This window comes from Protopterus annectens, chromosome 2.part1, assembly GCF_019279795.1.
Source record: "Protopterus annectens isolate FY-2018-M chromosome 2.part1, PAN1.0, whole genome shotgun sequence".
Lineage (NCBI taxonomy): Eukaryota > Metazoa > Chordata > Ceratodontiformes > Protopteridae > Protopterus > Protopterus annectens.
Window position 1 is genome coordinate 629,599,996 of NC_056729.1, and position 20,865 is coordinate 629,620,860.

Genomic DNA, 20,865 nt, shown 5'->3' on the forward strand with positions numbered 1-20,865 from the left:
GTGCAGGCCACAAACCTTCCTAATGTAAAACAACTGGTCTGAAGCCGAAGTGCTTAATCCAAAAGACTTAGAATGACAGCTACACTTTAATCAAGTTACTACCAAGCAGTAATAAATACAATTGAATACTTTAAAGAATGCCTGGATTAGTGCTTTTTTACCCCAAACAAATGAAAACAGTACACTGGTTGACTTTACTTTTCTACATAATGGAATATTTTATCTTAAAAGCAGTCTAATTAGTATGTTGTCATTTGTAAAGACCATGCACACTGTCCAAGAAAACAGTTACAAGTGACTTGCATGCAGCAAGCTTTTTGAATTAATTTTAAAATTATAATATTACTGAGCTTGTTATTCTTACAATGTGCACATACATTGCAAACAAGTTGGTGCCTTTCCAGCCTGTTTTCTAGTGCTTTTGACAAGTATGTATGTGCAACCAATACATTTGATTTTAAGGTTCACTAGTGGGGAGAAAAACATGGTGCTGAATTCACAACTGCACACAGAAAATTCTAGCAGTCTGCAACTCACCAGAATTAACTGTACAGCTTTGTTTTGTTGAACACTTGTTTGGAAAAAAAAGTTTAAAAATAGTTTAGAATCCTACATCTGCCCTGGCTGCTGTGTGTTCCTGGCCCTGGAGGGTTTAAGTTCTCCCTTTCAGCCTCCATTCCTGCATAGAGACTTGGGAATCCTTTCCTCCCTGCTAAATAAGAACCCCCTACTCTTAGACTCAGCCAGCTCATCTGCATCCTAAAGAAGCCTACTGTCCTATTTTAAACTCCCTGTTACCAAAAGGAATTAAGGAACTTTCAGCCTCCATTCCTGCATAGAGACTTGGGAATCCTTTCCTACCTGCTAAATAAGGACCCCCTACTCTTAGACTCAGCCAGCTCATCTGCATCCTAAAGAAGCCTACTGTCCTATTTTAAACTCCCTGTTATGAAAAGGAATTAAGGAAGTATGTTTTACCCTCCAAACTATTGTTAAACTGCATTTTTCTCTATAACCTACTGGTGTATGTAATCATGCCACCGAGGCAGGTACCCAGCAGCCAAACACCTCCTTACCTGACAGGTAACTACTCTACCCTCCTTAGGATCCATTACTTGAGCATTCTGTTCTTGCTATCTGTATACCATAGGGCTTTGCTGTTTTATACCTATTGGCCACTAGGTGGCATCCTAATCTCGGCCTGTGTGGTCATCTATTTTCCCTACTCCCCTGTATTGGATTCCAGACTACCTTTAACTTACCTTGCTGTACTAGACTGCTACTAAGGTTGTCCCTTGCTGCTTATCTACTGTCCTCCTATTTCCTCTTGACTATCCCTTAACGTCTATACAGCTGAGCTATCTTACCCTACTCTCCTGGATCTTCCAAGGGCTCCTCAAGACTCTGCTGCTCTCTGATTGTCTCTGGAATTTCTTTCTTTACCAGTTCTAACCCGCTCCGTTCGCCCTGCGGGCTCACTCCGCTCCCCTACCCTACCCCCAATTCCCACCCACCCCCAGTGGTCCTAAACTCATACTACACTAACCACTCCCCCTTTCTACTCATCCTATCACTATCCTCCTAATCACTAAGCCACTCCCCTGTATACATCTCTCCTCATTAGTATTAAGTAACTCTCGTTTGGCTACTTATTCACCACTCCTCACCATTTAATACACTGGCTACGTCTCAAATTAAATCCTATACAATCCCTACTACTTTACTATTTGCATAATTTAACCCTACTCAATCTCTTTCAGCACTTGCTGTTTTTTTCTGCTTCATCTACTCATACAAACTACTCCTACCTCATTTCTACTTGCTATAATGGCCCCATCCCACAAAACCATTTACACAAACATACTACTCTTAACTACCGCAATATCATCTCTTACAATACCTTACTCACTAACCTTCTTAGAAAATCTTTCTCTTCCTGAACAAAACCAACACCTCCAGCAAACTTTACCATCTTCTTTCATCTATTACCTTAGCCATAGTAACATAACCTGTACCTCTAACTATATACTACCAAAATATCACAGAGCAACCCATGTTACTTACATCACTATCAAAAAGAATTTTAACAATTTCCACAAAATCCTTAAATTTCTACAATACCCCCAGCAATACCCCCTCCTAGACGGTGATATCCATCCAAACCCTGGCCCCAATACTAACCATACCAATCACCTAGACAATTTAACATTGCCTGTGATCCCTACATTAACTAAACCACCTAATTCCCTCCTTATAGCTCACCTTAACATTCAAAGTATAAATAATAAAATTTCCCATCTGCATGCACTCCTTGAAGCGCACTCATTTGACATTCTCAGCCTTACAGAGACTTGGCTAAAACCTTCCACTCTGGACCAGGAAATAACCCCTCCTGGCTATAATATCCTCAGATGTGACTGTAAAACCAAAAAAGGTGGAGGCATAGCCATTCTCTATAAATCTAATCTACAAATATCCCCCTTTAATGTGCTCCCATCACTAGATACAAAGTCTGAAACCCTGACTGCTAAACTCCAAATCAACAACTCCAAATCTATCTATCTAATTTGCATGTATCTCCCCCCTGGTAATAATACCAGTACTCTTGAAAACTTACTTAGTTATCTCTCTACCCAACTACCCCAGGAGACCATTGTACTGGGCGACTTTAACATTGACTGGTCTACTTGCAGCTCCCCTAACCCTACTAATCACATAAATCTCTTTGGATTCTCTAAAATAATAACTACTCCAACAAGACTCCACAAACCTAGCAGTAAGGAAACCATACTTGACTGGATCCTTATTAATAACCACCCTGAAACCTATACACCAGGAACCCTTCCTGACGATATCAGTGACCATATGCTTACCTACATTATAAGACAGAAAGTCCATATCCCAACGACTAATAATTTCAAAACCGCCCGTTCTAAAAAAATTCTTTAACCCAGACAGCTTCCTAATTGAACTACAAGCTTGTGACTGGTCACCTATGACTCATCTTGAACTTGATGAAGCAGTGACCTACTTTAATAGTGGATTTCTTCAAATCCTAGATTCCCATGCACCTTATCGCTCTTCTAGAATAAGAACCAAATCTGCCCCATGGCTCACAAAACAAACAAGGCAAAAACTGCTCCTCAGAAATAAAATCTGGGCTAAATGGAGAGCCACCAAATGTCCATCAGACCACCTCCACTTTAAACAGTTAAGAAATGCCACCAAGAAAGACATTCTTAGAGACAAAAAAGACTTCTACCTTCACCTCCAACAAACCAGTCAACAAACTCCACAAAAGTTTGGTTGGGGATTAACAAACTTATTCACTCACACCACTCTACTACTCCTGCCCCTGCAGGATTCAACCAAACCAACTCCAAAAAGATTCCTGATGCCTTCAATAACTACTTCACAGAAGCCATTCTAACCCTAGCCAATTCTTTATCTCCTTTTACTGCTTCCCCTCTAAATACCTCTAAAACTTCATCTCCTACCTTTCAAATACAACCTGTATCTACATCTCTTATCTGTAGGCTCCTTCAAAAATTGAAACCTTGCACCCCTTCCGCTGACTGTCTCCCAGCTGAATACCTACAAATTGCCGCAAAAGCCATAGACTATCCCATCTCTATCCTTATTAATAGAACTATCTCAGAAGGCAAAATCCCTACCTTATGGAAAGTATCCCACATCATCCCTCTACATAAAGGTGGATCATCTATTGAACGTTCTAACTTTCGGCCTATTGCCTTACTCTCCCCAATAGCTAAGATAATGGAAAAATGTATTCACAAACAACTACTTAACCACCTTCTACAAAATAATCTACTGACAAACTGCCAACATGGATTCAGGCCATTCCATAGCACAACGACTGCCCTGCTATCTTTCACCGACTCTATAAACAAAAATCGTAACAATAACTCTTTTTCCTCTGCACTATTTATTGACCTGTCAAAAGCCTTTGATATGGTTAACCATAACTTACTTCTAGACAAACTGAAAGCCAATTCAATCAATCCACAAACATTACAATGGTTTAGGTCTTATCTGGAAAACAGACAGCAAGCAGTACTTTGGAATAACAATCTGTCTACTTTACTTCCAGTAAATATTGGAGTACCCCAAGGCTCTATACTAGGTCCCCTTCTTTTTTCCTTATTTATTAACGATCTACACACAAACATTCCACAAGCCACCTGCATTCAATATGCAGATGACTCTACTTTAATCTGCACAGCTAAGAACATAGCCTCTCTCCAGTCCCTCACCCAAACTGTTTTCCATAATGTTGAAAATTGGTTTCTGCAACACTGCCTCCTCCTAAATCCCAAAAAAACAAAATTACTGCTTTTTACTCCAACTCATAAATCACCCCATCCATTCTTCTCAATAACCTCTAACAATGCTACCAACATATCCCCAGATACCACAACCCGCCTACTAGGTGTAACAATTGATAATCGCCTCAACTACGATGACCACATTAACTCCACTATAAAGTCTGTTAATAAAAAACTTGGGACCCTTTATAAAATTAAACCCTTCCTTACCCCTTCTGCCAGAAAAACTATTGCCCAGACCCATCTTATTTCTACCCTTTTCTACGCCTCTGCTATATATATACTAACCTATCTAAAAACAACCTCTCCAAACTTTCCACCTGTTATAATAGCATAGCAAGATTCATCACTTGCTCCCCCTTTAAAACTCACCACTGCCTCAACCTCAAACAACTGGGATGGCTAGAATTACAGAAGCATATACTTTTTCAACAATTACTTATCACCCAAAAGATCCTACACCACCCCAACAACACCCCTATCCTCACTAATATGATTACACCATACAAAATCTGACTACGCTCTGCTAATAAGCTCGTAGCTTCCTCGATTAAATCTAACAACAAAGCTGGTGACTCACTTTTCTCAAACACAGCAGGTAAAAACTGGAATCAGCTACCTTCTGAAATATCAACCCTTGCTTCTACTTCTCTATTTAAAAAACATCTTAAAGAACATCTTAATACTCGCTGGCTTTGTCTATGTGCAAACCCAGACTGATATCTCTTTCCCCTTCCTGCACTCACCTCTTTCTCTACTCCACTAACCTAGACCTCTAATTCTATTCTCTACACATTCCTTCTTAGCATGAGGATAATATAAAAGGCTCTTCTCTCCTTTGCATCTTTCTCAATATTATTATTGTGTTTAGTATAATTTTTCTTTTGACCAATGTTCCCTCTGCACTGTGATTTTAAGTGTCGTTTTCTTTAGACCAATGTTGCCTCTGTACTGTGATTTTAAGTGTTTTTTTTTATATATTGTAAACTTGTCACTGTTAATGCTTGGAGCTTTTCTCCCCGGGCCTCTACTGAAAATGGACATATATCCAGTTACACTAGCCCGGTCAACAAATGTAAAAATAAAAAAAAATAAAAAAAAAATAAATAAAATATGTGGTAGCATAACTTTAACAGTAAAATATTCATACTCAGCTGTGTCAGACACCTGCATTTCCTGGTACTGGGTGTTTCTGAATGTTTAGAAAATCACTTTAAAAACCACCTCTTGGGGTATTCTAGATTTATACTCTTTTTATTTTCTTAGCCAACTTACCACCGAGTTTTCTAAGGATGACTGCATTACTTACAGATAAGAAAGAAACATTGTCACTCTTCCCACTTCTTTGTTTAATATAGCAGGTAAATATAATCTGCTAAATTATTTTATTTTATTTTATTTGACATTTGTTTACTGGGATGGTCCAACTGGGCATAGCCCTTTTTCATTCGAGGTCCGGGGAGAAAATCTCCAGTTAAATCATAAGCATAACAAATGTAACACTAAAAATACATGAAAAGTATTTACAAGATTATTATGATATAACATCAGTATTAATAAAATGTTACAGCTCATGACAAAAAGTTTACAAGAAAAAGAAAAAGACAATGTAAGAAGTATTTTACAAGAAAATGACAATGTGAGAAGAAGTAAGAGTAAGAATAATACTAGAAGTAAGAAAGATAAGGGAACAGATAAGGAAGAAGAAGGAACAGAGAATTGACTGGACTGTAGCAGAAAGAAGAAGAAGACCTAGTTAAGGAAGGGGTTCAGGTTGGATGATTACAGAGACAAGAGCAGGAACTATTTAGGTGTAATTTAAATGTTTTCTTAAATTCATAAACATTAGAGATAACTCTCAGGGGTAATGGAAGTTTGTTCCATTGGAAGGCAATAGAGGAGCTAAAAAGATACTGTCCAATTGATTTTTTTTAGATTTGTAGATTTCTAGAAGGTGTTGATCAGATCAAGAGGGGGTAGAAAGGGAGATAAAAGTAGAGATACTCGGGCAAGTGGAAGGTTTATTCAGGACAGAATGAATAACTAGAAGTTGAGAGAATAATAGTTGGTTAGAAAATTCTAGCCAGGCAAGTGTCCCCAGAGCCAGGCAATGATGAGATTTAAAAGACATGTTAGTGGCAAATCTGGCTACTTTATTGTAGGTAGAGTCCAATTTGGAGAGGAGGGAAGACTATAGATTGGTTAGGATTTGTGAGCCATAAAAGAGATTAGGAAGGAGGTAGGTGTGGGCAAGTGTAATTCTAGAGTCAGGGGTGAGGAACTATTTATTTCTATACAATAAACCAAGCTTTTGGTATGTTTTCTTAATACAGTGATGTATATGTAAATCAAATTTTAGCTGATCATCTATTAACACACCAAGGAGCTTAGTATGGGGTTCAGGGGTAATGAGAATGTTATTTAGTGAGGCTATGGTAAATGAAGATTTCAGGTGGTAGAGTAAGTTTGGAAGAAAATGGAGAAGATTAGTCTTTTTTGGGTTAAGAATGAGTTTATTATTAGATAGCCAGGTTTCAGTAAGGTTAAAAGATTTTTCAGTAATTGTTAGTAGGTCTGTAGGATTATTAGCAATAAAGATGATAGTGGAGTCATCAGCATACTGAACAAGGGTGGACTGGGGACAAAATTGGTATAGTTGGTTAGTAAAGGTGTTAGAAAGAAGAGGACCTAGAATTGAACTTGAGGGACACCCATATTAATGGGGAGAAAGGGAGAGAGAGTAGATAGCCATTTGACAGATTACATCCTATATGTAAGGTAGCTGTTAAACTAAGAGATAGTCGAAGAAGATAAGTTGAGTTGGGCTAACCTAGAGAGGAGGAGAGAGTGGGAGACAGTGTCAAAGGCTTTAGAAAGGTCTAAAAAAAGGCAGGACCCAAGTTTCTTGTTATCTCTTGCAAGACAGATGGAGTTAAGAAAAGAGATAAGACCAGTAATTGTACTGTGATAAGGGTGAAAATCATGCTGGGTATGGGGTAATTAAGTTTTCCTTCATAAGATATGTTGAATTTTGTTTGTGAATACAACATTCCAGAATTGTGGAAAGAGGGGAGAGAATAGCTATAGGCCAATAATTTGAGAGCTCAATAGATTTTCCTCCCTTGTGGATAGGTATTATGTGGGATTTTTTTCCAAATAGCAGGGACTGTAGATTTTGTAATGGAGTGATTTATAAGGATGGAAACTGGATATGCTATAGCATTAGCTGCAATCTTAAGGAAGTGTGGAGGAAGTTTATCAGCAGAAGGTGAGCATGATTTAAGCTTAAGAAGAAGGTTTTTGATATAGTTACTAGGAATAGTTCTTAAGAGACTGAAGAGCTGTGTGGTTGAGAGGTGGTAGGAGCTGAGAGAGTAGGAGGATGAAAGTATGAGTTTACTAATGGTGTCAATGAAGTATGAGTTGGAGAGAGAGGCAGTTTCTAATGGTGTGTTGTTAGGTCATGGGTTAGGAGCAGAAGGCTTGTTTAGGTGAAGAATATAGTTTATGGTGTTCCAGAATTTTTTTAAGTTTCTAGGTGAGGAAGTTTAGTGAGTTAGATAAAAATTTCTCTTATCATTAATAATATTCTTTTTGGTCAAGTTCCGAAGTTCTCTATATGTTTGGAAGTTACTGGGAGATTTTATTTGAGTCCAGAGTTTCCATGCCTTGTCTGTTTTACACATAAGAGAGCATGTATAATCTACAAGACAAGGAACACATTGAGATTTAACTCTGACAGTTCTGGGAGGGGCAAGAGAGTCAAGAGTATTAAGGAAAATAGAGTTAAACTGAGATACTCTTCACCTCAATGTAGAAAAGAGAGAAAGGACCAACCAATAGCTTGTAGGCAGTTGTTAAAAGTCAGAGGGTCAAAATGAGTCATCTTACGACAATCTTTGAATTTATGCGGTCGAGACTGATGGGAGGAAAATCTTTGGATACATACTGGATTGTGGTCACTTAAGCAGTATGGGAGGGATTCAGGGTACTGATAGAAGTGAGGATTAGAGACAAGAATCCAATCAATAATGGAGCTAGTATTAGTAGGCTTATGATGAAAAGTTGGAGTGGAGATAGTTGTGAGTGAAGCCATAAAGGTTTATGCAACAAGTAGGAGAGTTAAAGCAAATGTAAACCAGTTTATATTGACATCACCAGGTATTATGGTCTCATTGGGTATATTATCAGACATCAATTAAGAATTTGTCCTAATAATGGGATGTTATTTCCTGGGGGAATGTAAATGGTGACTGTAGATAAAGTTTTGTGTTTATTAAGTTTGTAATCAATAATGAGAAGTTCAGCTGGGTGAAAAGAGGGTTGAGGCATGGAAGAGGGGGTAAGAGTAAGGAAATCAAAGTATACAATGGCAACTCCCCCTTTTTTGTATGTTCATTCATAACGTATTATGTTGTAGCCAGAAAGAAGAAATTCTTTGTTACTGATATATTGTTTTAGCCATGTTTCAGATAGAGCAACAATGTTTGAAGAAAACTGGTCTATCCAAGAGTGAAAGTCAGATGTCTTATTGAGGACATGTGAATATTAATGTAGTAGAGGGTTAAAGCTTTAGAGTGAAGGTTAAATGAGTTTAAATTAGAAGATCAGAGGAGGTTGTAGATAGTGTAAGACTGGGACCAGAGTTAGGATGAACGTCCCCAAAGAGTAGCAGGGATTTGAGAGGTTGGAAAAGAAGTGAGATATAAGGAGAGATACAGAGTGTTTTGTGTTTAATTCTGTTAAGAGGGGAACTCAAGAAAGAACATTTGATTATAGGGAGAGTAAATTCAGTAAAAGAAAAAAAGAGAGGATGATATGGGAGAAGAGTAATGGGAAATTGAAGCTGTAGTATAGAGAGAAGAAGTGGGACAACAAGGCTGCAGGTTTAGATGAATGTGACAAGAGGTGAGAGTGGAAAGATATAAAAGAATAAAGAATGTAAAGAAAGGGAGGAAAGAAGAGTGGAAGGGAGAGATAGGCATAGTGCAAAGAAAGGAAAGGGAAATACAAAAAATGTAGATGGTAGGTGAAAGGAGAGGAATAACAGAATAAGTAAGAATATAGAGGGGGATAGTAGTGGGTGGAAAAATGAGTAATATGAGAAGTTAAAGGAGGCGCAAAAGGAAGAAGATAGTAGACTAGATAGGAGAGTGAGCCACTATAATGAGAGGGAGGAGGGTGGAGTAGAGGGTGGAGAAAAGAGAAATGTTAGAATTTAAAGGTGGGGCAAAGGATGAAGGGGGGCTAATTGGGGTAATGAGGAAAGGAAGTGAGGTAGAGAGGGGTGGAGACAAGATGGATACCCATAAAGGAAATTGATATGGGTTGGTTGGGAATGGGGGTAGGGCAGATGAATGGAATGGGTAGAACTGAGACGAAAAGAAAGTACTTTATAGAAACAATCAGCCAAGTGAGGAATATCAAAAAGTGGACTGCCGGTGTCACTTAAAAAAAGAAAGAAAAACAAAAAACTTTTTTAAAAGAAAAAAAAAAAAAAACAAAAAACTTTTTTTTTTTTTTTTTAGTGAGCTTCCGAACTAGTGAAGCACTTAGTATGCACACGCGGCCGCTTTATTTTAACCGCCTCGGTGAAGGCATCATAAACATTTTTTTTTTTTTTTTTTTTTTTCCCGCATAGAAATGAAGGCATCAGACTGCGATAGTGAAGCGAGCACGCCATGGGCGCGTTAGCTGGGAAGACGCTGCTGATTGGTTGGATGTCCGCAGGCATGCCATGTGCTGGGAAAGGAGGAGAACCAAATAATAGGTTGTCGCGCTGGCGGTGAATTAACTTGTCTGCATTTTGGCGCTAACAGAACCGTGTCAAAGACTTTGTCTTGTCTGCATTTATTGGCTAACCAATACTTCCAACTTCGATTCGATCGATGGATGGGTTGGCTAACCAATATTTTCGCAGATCGCTCGATCGATGGAGAAAAGTGTAAGATATTACACAGTAAGCAAATCTTCAACAAAACAAAAGAGTTTGTAATTAAGACACAATTGCAAGCAAAGACACCAGCAGGTATTCATCATTTTACAAGATTGATAACATCTTGATGTAAACAAATTTTTGACACAACTTTAACAATGATTATGCATTTAGTACACAAAGAACTGAGCTGATACATTTATTTTTAACATTTACAACAATTGAGTTTAGCTAATGATCAACATCAATGTAGCATTTACTAGCTAAGTTTAGTTAAAGATCTATAGCTAGAAAGCATTAAAGCTTCCAGTTTAGTCAGAGAAATATAGCTAGAAAGTTATTGCTCTTAAGATGCAGCATATTCAAACACGAGCAGATGTAACATCCCTTAGATGCACTTGAGGTTTTGAATGGAAGCAGATTGGAAGCTTATACAAACTTAGAGGAATTGAAGATGGCAGTAACGAATATAGTGTATGTATTACAGGCTCCTTGAGAGTGAGGTAACATTGTAATACAGTTTATTTTGCTAGGCTTAGGCTTGCTGAGGAATAGTTTGGCCTGTAGACTGATTTCCTCGTCTAGTACTTACCAGTGGGCATATGATTAGATAGAAAAAAGGTTCTAGTGTTATGGAACAGTGAGAAAAAGGTTCTAGGTTTATTCTTAAATTACCCCTAAATCCTTTGGATACTGAATAATTTCCTCACCACTTTAAATAAATATATATTTTTACAAGTAACTTATTTTCTTTTTTTACAATTTGGCCATTTCTCACTTCCTTTCCTCTGATTTCCTTTGTTTGTGTCATCACATCCCTAGTTTTGCATGTAGTTTAAAATAAGTTGTATTGTTGTGTAATTTAAAAGCCTGTTAATAAAAGTATGCACTTTTTTTCCTAATTTCTCCTTTCCTGACTTTTATTTTCCTAATTTTTAAGATTCTTGTCTTGTTGCCATCCATCCATGCATGCTCACTTACTTGACTTGTTGTACTTGCTCAATGTGCTGATATTGTGCACTTCTTATATCCTGTGTGTGGTGTGTGGCTGCTAGTGTGTGTTCTGCCATGAAAAGGTGAGGCTGTGGCTGCTGTGTTTAGAAGCACATGCTCAATGCTGCGTAAGCACAAGCACACAAAGTATAGCTTAGCATGAATAATTGTAAACGTATGTGACAAAGTGGAATAAATTAGCAAATTCTAAATAGAAACCACTTGAACTTTTCAGAATAGACTAGAAATTTACTAACAGGAGCCACTTTGAACTTTGCACCCAGGAAACAAAACTGCTTTTACAAGAAAATACTAGCGTGTGTGTGTGTGTGTGTGTGTGTGTGTGTGTGTGTGTGTGTGTGTGTGTGTGTGTGTGTGTGTGTGTGTGTGTGTGTGTGTGTGTGTGTGGTGTGTGTGTGTCAGATTTTATCCAGAAAGACATTATTGACTGAAGTTATGAAATTAGAACAAGACATTTTTCATTTTTTCATCATACCCTTCAAGAAATTCATACTAATGCAAAGACCTATCACTATATTATAGAAATCTTTCTAATAAGAACAATATTTAAATTTTCCTTATTTTTGAAGTTTTTATTGTCCCACTATTTTATTTTTGGTTATTTTTGGCCTTCTTGCTCTGATATTGAGAGGTGCATGACAATGTGTCAGGGCCATCACCGGCAGACATTTCAAATTGTAAATATTGACATTGTTGTTCCCCAGATACCCCCCATTGTGTGGATGTTGGATGAGTCCAATCATTGCAGGAGCAAATTGTGCAGATAATCCCCCAGTATCCCCAAGCTGAAGGCACTAGTACTACAGTGCTTTATATCTTGTCCTTTTTTTTTCAGAGTGTTCTTTCATTCAGTTTTTTTATTTTTTATACTGTTGATTGATGCTGAAAATGCATGTTGTGTACGTATTGTTACCTGTGTGTTGTAACAATAATGCTTAATGCTTTAATGACCATCAGGTGTTTGTCAGAGATAGTAAGATGCAAGCTTTAATAAGCATAATTGTTAATACATACTAAAGATTGACTTTTTTTTGTTGTCATGCAGCAGATAATATTTACATAACTAGACGTAGATAAGCCTTAGGTATTGAAATACATATGATAGTATTTGTAATAAAGGACAGGATTACAGCATTTGTTGAGAGTTGCAGCTATCTTCCAGGCTTTACACGTAAAAACTAAAACCAAAAAAATCATCTATCATGTCCCATAACCTGTGCAGTGCAGTATCCTTTAAGTAATTTATCTTGGTTTGGTTGTGTGTTGCTTTTTTTACTTTGATCATGTTTTCCAAATGAAACAAGTAGACAGTTGTTAGGCAGCGGTCTTTTTTTTTTTAAAATTTACATTTACAAGGTAGGGGGTATCAGATTATTTATTTTTTCAGCAAAGCACTTTACTTAATTTATATAATATATAATATATAGGAACTGTGAAACAAGAGCGCAAGAAGAGAGAGTGCTGCTTGTTTTTTATACTTTTTTTTGAATTGATTTGTTGGTAATGCATTTAAAAAAGTAATTTATTTTTCATTTTCAAACCTCCTTTTGTTTTTTTCTAGATATATAGTAAGCTGTTAAGTAATCCTGTGCACTGAAATATTTTTTTTTTTTTTTCCTCTTTTACACTTCTTTTTTGATTCTCATACTCATAATGATGGTTTGGCACCCAGGCATTTAATTATTATTAAAAGTCCCAGTTTTTTTTTTAACATAGCCCACCCTTTCTAGCTTGACCACACCCCTGTCTCATTAGCCCCACCCACTCAACTGTCTCCTGCAGCCCCCCTTTGATTTGAAGTCACCAGCCGCCACTGGGAATATCACAACCAACTTGGACCACAATTAAGCATAAAATATCAAGAAGGTGCATGTTTATTCAAATAAAGTGTGCATGTAAGAAGACTAGATATTTAACTATGCATGGCAGTCTAACATGAAAAAGTACAAAAGGCAGTATAACCAAAAGAAATAAAAGCAGTACACTGCCTATACATTAATAAGGGGTAGTGCTATTGTAGTAGTGATATCTGGAAAGACAACTTAGAGGTGAATAGTGTATACAACAAAATGACGAGCAAAACTGTCAGTACAAAAAGAAAGAACACTAAAAGAGCTGAATTAAAAGGAGAGAGATATGCTACCGAGTAAAATGCAAGGGAAGGGAGTATTAGTTGTTAATATTTTTGTGACAAGTAACAAGAAATGGAATGCATGAAATGGTATGTTGCCTGTTATTATTCTCTCTCTATTCAGTAATACTAATACACCCAGCCCTGGTGGGAATATTTATTTAAAAGGGAGAGTATGAGAGATAGTACACTTAAATGCAAATTTTAATATATTTTTAAAAAATCTGGAAATCACCCCACTCTCCTGATTCAGTGGCAATATTGCTTTAACATAATTATATTGTGTAACTTATTGTCATATTACTCTATTAGTCCTTTATCAGCTCATCCTGAAAGGGTATCCTCTGGTTCTGCAAAATAATTATTTTTCAAAATTTTGAATTCTCTGTAGTACCTGAAAATATGTAAATTATTCTCAAAATAATTTAACTTGTAACTTACAAATCCTGCACAGCTGTCACAGAAAGTAGGCTTGAGGTAGGTATTCTCCTGAAAGTTGTGAGGAAAGCCAAGACGTAATTTTGAGTACACAGAGCTAGCTCTCATGAAGTAGGCAGTTATTTCCTCTCTGCTGATTAAATCTCTGTAGAAAGAGCAACAAGATAAACATTTAACATTTAGGACAGAACATTTCTGACATCTTGAAGAAAAAAAGTTATATTAACAACAAATGAGATTCACGGTTCACAGTGAATTAAAAGTTCTATGTAGAGTAGTAAGCCAAGATGACTTCAGTGACTGGAGCTTTATCATTTTACAGTCTTTGAATAATGCATCCATTAATAATTGTTTATATTTTTGAGGCATACTACTCTGAGAAGTAAAATAAGCAAATGACAAAACTATTCAGTAAGAACATGTTTTGATAAGACATTTTTTACAAACAGCTAAATATGCTTTATTGGCACAAAACTGTTTACTAGAAACGCTTCAGGTCCCATGAAGCACTTAACATCTTTATGTCTCAGTATATGTTAGCAGAGATGAATGAATTAGCAATCCTATAAATAGCTTATGAAAATTCAACATGTACACAAATTGGAAAAATCCACAAAATAATAAATACACAAAACCAATACATAACAACTGCTCTATGGGGGGTGGTGTAACCCAACCCCAAATTAATTATGTCCTGTGTCACACCAATTCCAACCAAGGGCAACATCCAGTCCAGAAACACTACAAAAAATCTTGTATGTTTCATGCGCACCTGACATGCCTACATTTTTTCAGATAACCAATAATGCAATGGTGTCATGTCAGCAGTGATGAACTACAATAGGGGCAATTATTGTGGCTGCCCAGGATCCAAGGCTTCAGGGGGACCTATCAAGTTTGTTGTTAAATCAAGAAAAAATAAAGAAAGCACATGACACATTAAAATTTGGTATGCAGAGTTTGGAAGAGCCATTCAGCTGTTACAGCATTAGTATAACTTTTGAATGTCAGTACAAGCCATCACTGTCAATGCAAGGGGACTGAGTTCAAAGATAAAACTGAATATGTGGACTTGATTTTGAAAAGTCATGAACTGGATGTTACTTTTTTTAAGAAGTGAAAGTGGCCAGGTGTCACAGTAAGTATCTGAAATCATTACACGAGGATTTACCTGCAGTAAGTTTAGTGCAATCATTAAGTAGGGAGTCATCTTCTTTTTTAATAACATTCTATAGTAGAAAAGGGAAAGGGTGGTAAACGATAAAGAAGGGATATGGCTTATGGTGGAAATACAAACCGAGAAGGGACCCCTTTACTAAGTTGTGTTTACAGTCCCAAAGCTGATGCCCCAGCTTTCTTCTCAGAACTCTTTTCGCAAGTTCAGAGCATAAGCATGGATGGTGTTCATATCTTATTGTGGGGGGTGATTTTTAATGTAGTTTTTGACCCCATATTAGATGGGTCAAACTTCCAGGATGATACCCATATTAAAGACAAAAAGACATTACAACAGAAGTGAATAATTAGGGCTCAGTGATGTAGGGAGCATTTTAATTGGGGAAAGCTGTGGTTACACCTCTTTTACCCCAAATAGCATTTCTACTAGCAGATTAGATTATTAGTTAGTTTCTTTGAGAATGATACATTATGCTGGAGGGTAGGGTCAGTACAATACCATAAGTCACTTTCTGTGTTGAGTATACACACTGATTACTGTGTGATTTTAAGCCAGTTATTTAAAAACACATTGTCCCCAGATCACCCCTGAAAAGGGATAATTTGTCCAATGGGCTTACGCAGTTAACTCATTGCTTCTTACAAGAGTACAGTCGGCAAGAAAGCAGTGTTGCTGTATATTCTGTAAGAGTATACTAGCCTTTACAAGAAAAATCCCTGTACTCCTCAAATGAGTATACTAGTGACTGTTTTCAACGTCTAATTTGTAAAAGTACTTACATAAAACTAAGGCATCTACAAGCTGACATGAATTGCTAATTATGACAGCATGGGATGTCTATAGCTGGAATTATTAAGTAGTGTTTACAAAATTTGTGAAAAAAATAAAACCTATTTCCATATTTACATTAATATTAATAATGGAAAACTAGAGTGTGATACTGTCCTGTTGGGGGTGGTATATTCAAGTAGTAGGTGTTAGTAAAGAAATGACATTAAAACATTGTGGGCAATATGAAGATATTTTGAAATACAAATGCTGTTTTGTTAAGGAAGTTATGAATATTACCTATATTTTCATAACTGCATTTATTTCATTAAAGCTATATAACCTACAGGAGAAAATGGTGCCATCTTCTACAAAATATTAAAGCTCACAACTGTGCCATTGATATTTGCCATCTAACACAAATGGATTTGTAGAATAATATTGTGAAAGTTATTATACCTAAACCTTACATAGATTTGGCAATATCACAAAACAGCAGCATGTTATCCCCTCTTTCCATACATCACTGGAAAGTTCTTAAACAACCAAACAATTCCCTCTCTGATATCTTGGACCTATCTTGCACACTTATAAAGATAAAACCCTTTGTTTGACTATAACACTAGTATGTTTTGGCAAACAAAATAAGTTTTTTCTTTCATAAATATACATTATAACATCATCTACAGACAAACATTTCACATTAACACCAGTGTATATAATTCACTGCCTAACATTATTTTACATTTGTTTTGTAACTCACACCATCTGTCAGACATTATAAACCTAATGTATGTTTTCAGTAGAGGACTGTAGAGAAAAACTCTCAGGAAGCAAATGGTTTCTTGGCTTAGCAGGAGATCTCAGGAAAGATGGTATTTAGCCTCCTGCTATTCAGGATTAAATGAGTTATCAAATAAGTAAAATAAAAAAAATCTAGTAAGTAACTGAGGATTGCAGTCAGTAAGTAATGGCAGTCATTAGAGTACTGTTCTTCTTATTGTTCAGAAAATGCATCTTCATGTAACACCTGCTGTCCTGTTAATGTTTTAAGTGAATAAAAGTTGTCTGGCACTTAAGACTATGAGCTATTAACAAACTGCATCATGTAGTCAAAAATACAGGGTTTGAATCCTTCACCTTCATCTATGTGACTTTGAGCAATTCACTCAATCAGCGCTCTTGGGTTGCCCCTGAAAAAGAGCACTTTGTTCAGTGGGCTTGCCTGGTTGACAATTGCATCACAGAAAATAATATTTGAAAATTGCCCCTTTTTGAGTCTTTGTCTCCCCCCACTCCCATTATTTTTGTCTTTGTTCAGAATCCCTGAGTAAAGAAGTTGAGAAGTATTTTGGTCTGTTCCTTGTAAAATTTGTGGTTTTCTGGCAAATTACTGTGGGTTGCAGTTATTAAATAATGACAGGCAGGTGAGTTTCAGACTTTGTCAAACCATCTATAACCCCCTTTGTTTTGTTTAGCAAATGATGGTCATTGTTTCCCCATTTTTATACATAGGGTCAAGGTGTCACATCAACAGTAAATACCATGTAGAGCCAATATTCACACTACAGGATAGCTAACTCTGCAGAAAATGCTTGCTGATGCAAAGCTTGTTATTCTAACAACATTCAAGTATATAAATCTGTTTCTCATTTTATGTTTTTGTTTCTGATTCTTGAGCTAAAAAGTTAAGAGGTAGGGAGTAGCTGCACTGTGTAGTTCTGATGTCAATGAGATGAGCTACATTTCTCAGACATTACTTATGAATTTATTCATTCACTTTATTTTGTCTGAGGTGAACAATCATACAAGTGATGGTAACTGATGTGTGTATGTATGTGTATTATAATTCTCAACTGTCCCTGATTTTTCCTTCATATTTGTGGTCTATTCCTTGTAAAATGTATATCTTTCTGGTAAAGTGTTGTGTACTGCAGTCATTAAATGATGACAAACATGAGTTTCAGACATCATACCCTTCAGAAAATGCTTGCAATGCAAAACCTGATACTTTCTTAGTACTTAAAACTACTATTTAAAATTTGGTCCTGATTTTGGGTGTTTGTCTCTGATTCCTGAGCTAAGATGTTGGGAGGGCATGTGGGTGCAATGGGTTGCACTATATGGTTCTCACTGTGATGAAACTGAATACATTTCTAAGTCATTATTTATGTATTTTTTTCATTCATTTGATAGCAAACAAACATTTGATTTAAACATAATCGTACAAGGGGCTGTAACTGATGGGCACATATATATGTTTGTCTGTATAAATGCTTGGTTTCTGCATCCAGGATTATTTATGGTGTAAAGGAAGGAAATTAATTGTAACACATGGAAACATCAGCATATGAGCCATGTTCTTTGAGTATGATTCTTGATTTCTTTGTTTTGCTAATGTTGACAATGTGATTATTTAGCTGTGAATAAATTTTAATACCAAATAGTCTTGAAGTTTAATTTTAATACTTCAGCTATGGATACATTTTTGATGTAGCTTGTTGTTTTTTGTAGGGATGCAGTTGTGAAATGCACTGTGGCTGGACTACAGCAGTTTGACTAGCACTTGCAGAGCTGTTAAACAGCTGCTACCTGTAGTACCTGTTTGATTCCATCAGCCCTTATTTATTTTCTGCAAGACTGCACAGGCCACTTCATTGAAGAGTACTTATGGGAAGCTCCTGAAATGTGAAACTTGTGTCCATTAAGCTGTTCAAGGCTGTTAGCAAATGCATTACATAACTGTCTTTTGAATTCTTGCATGCTTCACATAGCCACTAATTAGTGCTTCACTATATGCTCTTCAGCTACAAATCCCATCATATTTCTAGTAGTTTAATTTGTTGCTAGATACATTTTCAATATATGGGGCTTTCAAGGAAAGAGAACATTACTGTTGCTGATTCTGTCTCTTTTCAGTGTGACAGTATTTTGTTTTGTTTAGCAAATGTTGGTCATTGTTTTTGCTATAAAATTTTAAATACATTTTAAATTAAATCGAAATATCTGATTAGTGTTAAAAAGGTATATCTTGCTGACCTTGAATTTGTGTTGTGAGACTTTTTCTCTTTTTAGTGAGATACAGAAGTCCTGGTGCCATTATCATAATTCTGTTGAATTGTTAGTTAACAATGTGATTTGTTACACTACAGCAACAGCAAATTAACACTTCATCATACCATAATCCTTCGACACAGCAAATTTAGTTTTTCTCTATGTTGTGCATATCGCCAAAATATGGAAAATATGTATGCACATTATTACTGTGTGACATTTATTATTTTATCATATGGAAATATAGGGAAATATATTTTACATTTAATAATGCATTGTGGGTGAATTGTTACCATGCATTCTATACTTTATATATACATTTTTTTAAATCTTCAAATGTCCTACATGCCCCTTAGGTAGTTACTGTGTCATTAATGTTTTACCAGGAAAGGAAATCTACAGTCTTCACTGTCTGGAGAGAGGAAGTTTGCTAGACATGTGGTATTGAAGACATACCCACTTGCAGAAGTCATGTTGGCTCACGTTGTAGTGAGCAGGGACCTTCCTGCTGAGATGATAGAAAAGAAGGGTGTGTGTGTGTGCGTGTGTGTGTGTGTGTGTGTGTGTGTGTGTGTGTGTGTGTGTGTGTGTGTGTGTTTGTGTGTGTGGTAACACACACACACTCACCTCCTTTCTCCTCACCAGTGAACTATAAAGAGTCTGCAAGCAGCCTACAAGAGAGAAGATAGTTCACTCCACAGGACTTGTAGCTGGCCTCCTCCCTACCACTAACCACCTGCTACTAGGAGAATTACTGAGTGAACAAGGCTTCCCAGGCAGTAACAGACAGACTATAACCTCTTGCACAGCCCAGGAATGCATTGCACATATATGCAGCAGTCACTCAAAACACATGCCTGTGGCCATTTGAACATCTGCTTTTACCCCAATCTAACTCAGGAGAGGTGCAGAGACAGTGACTGTTTTTTTTTTTTGGGGGGGGGGTAGGCAGGCAGGCAATATTCTCAGATAGGATTTGTGTATTCTCACAAACAGTTAATCTGTTTATTGTGAGTTGCTATTTTATCAGCTTTGAAAATTAAGCATTAAGCTCAACTTATGCCTTCCTTAAAAGAAAAAAATAAGACCAAAATTCTTTTCTTTCTCATGAATTTTGTTCAGGTCACCATTGGATTAAAAGGTTAGAAAATGCTCTAAAATGCATCTCAGAGCATCTATACCCCTATGGCTTCAGGGGTCCCTGGCCTAGTTCAGTTACTTCCTAAAATGTTATTGCTCTGCTGCCTTGGACGGGTAAAATGTGTTAGAAGTATGTAAGGAAAACTATCAACAGTGCATTTCTTTCCATAATTTCTCTTCAAGCCATCACTGGGTGAAAAAGTTGTGTAAAAAAATAAAATAAAATAAAAAAATAAAAACTTTAATATGCACATGAGAGCATATAGAAAGTCATGGCTTCTTGAAATACTGAAGAGTAAGGCAAAATGTGAGAAAAAGAAAGAAAATGTGCATGACGTGGGGAGCCTGGGGTGGGAGGAAAACAGAGGGCACAACTGGAGAATATGTGTGTGTGTGTGTGGGGGGGGGGAGGTGAAACACTAGTCCAGTTCTGTATGTAGAGTTGTTTATCATTGTTGCAGCTAAATGTCAGTCACTGTGAATGTCCATCTGTGAGATAGGCCAACACAATGTTGTACGCATTCATGCCATAATGTAAGAGCATTGTAGCTACAGTTCAGTCTCTGCATACTACTCCTAAAACTCTGCATCATGAAGAAAAAGGTTGCTTAGGAGGGGTGGCAGTAAAAGGGTGATACTTAGACTGGAAGTGTCCAGAGGGCCTCCAATTTGACAATTGCTGGTGTTCCCAAAATGCTAACATCAGCTCTGTCCAGTTCTACCTCTCAACATTTTTTACTTGTTTTATTTATATTTATCACTGAACCAACTGCTGGAATCCAAACAGAAAATGACCAACCAGGTAAGTGAACTGATCCATGAACTGTTTTCAACCATGTCCCAAGCCAAATCAGAAATAAAT

General features: G+C 36.8%; 1 protein-coding gene across 2 annotated transcripts in view; it reads right to left on the minus strand.

Annotated features, from left to right (window-relative positions):
• Positions 1-20,865, minus strand: part of LOC122794170 (RAS guanyl-releasing protein 1-like) — a 463,558-nt gene that overhangs the window by 206,330 nt on the left and 236,363 nt on the right. For both annotated transcript variants that reach the window (XM_044062374.1, XM_044062373.1), the window contains one exon: positions 13,868-14,009. In XM_044062374.1, coding sequence (XP_043918309.1) covers positions 13,868-14,009 — 142 coding nt within the window. The remainder of the gene's footprint in view (positions 1-13,867; positions 14,010-20,865) is intronic.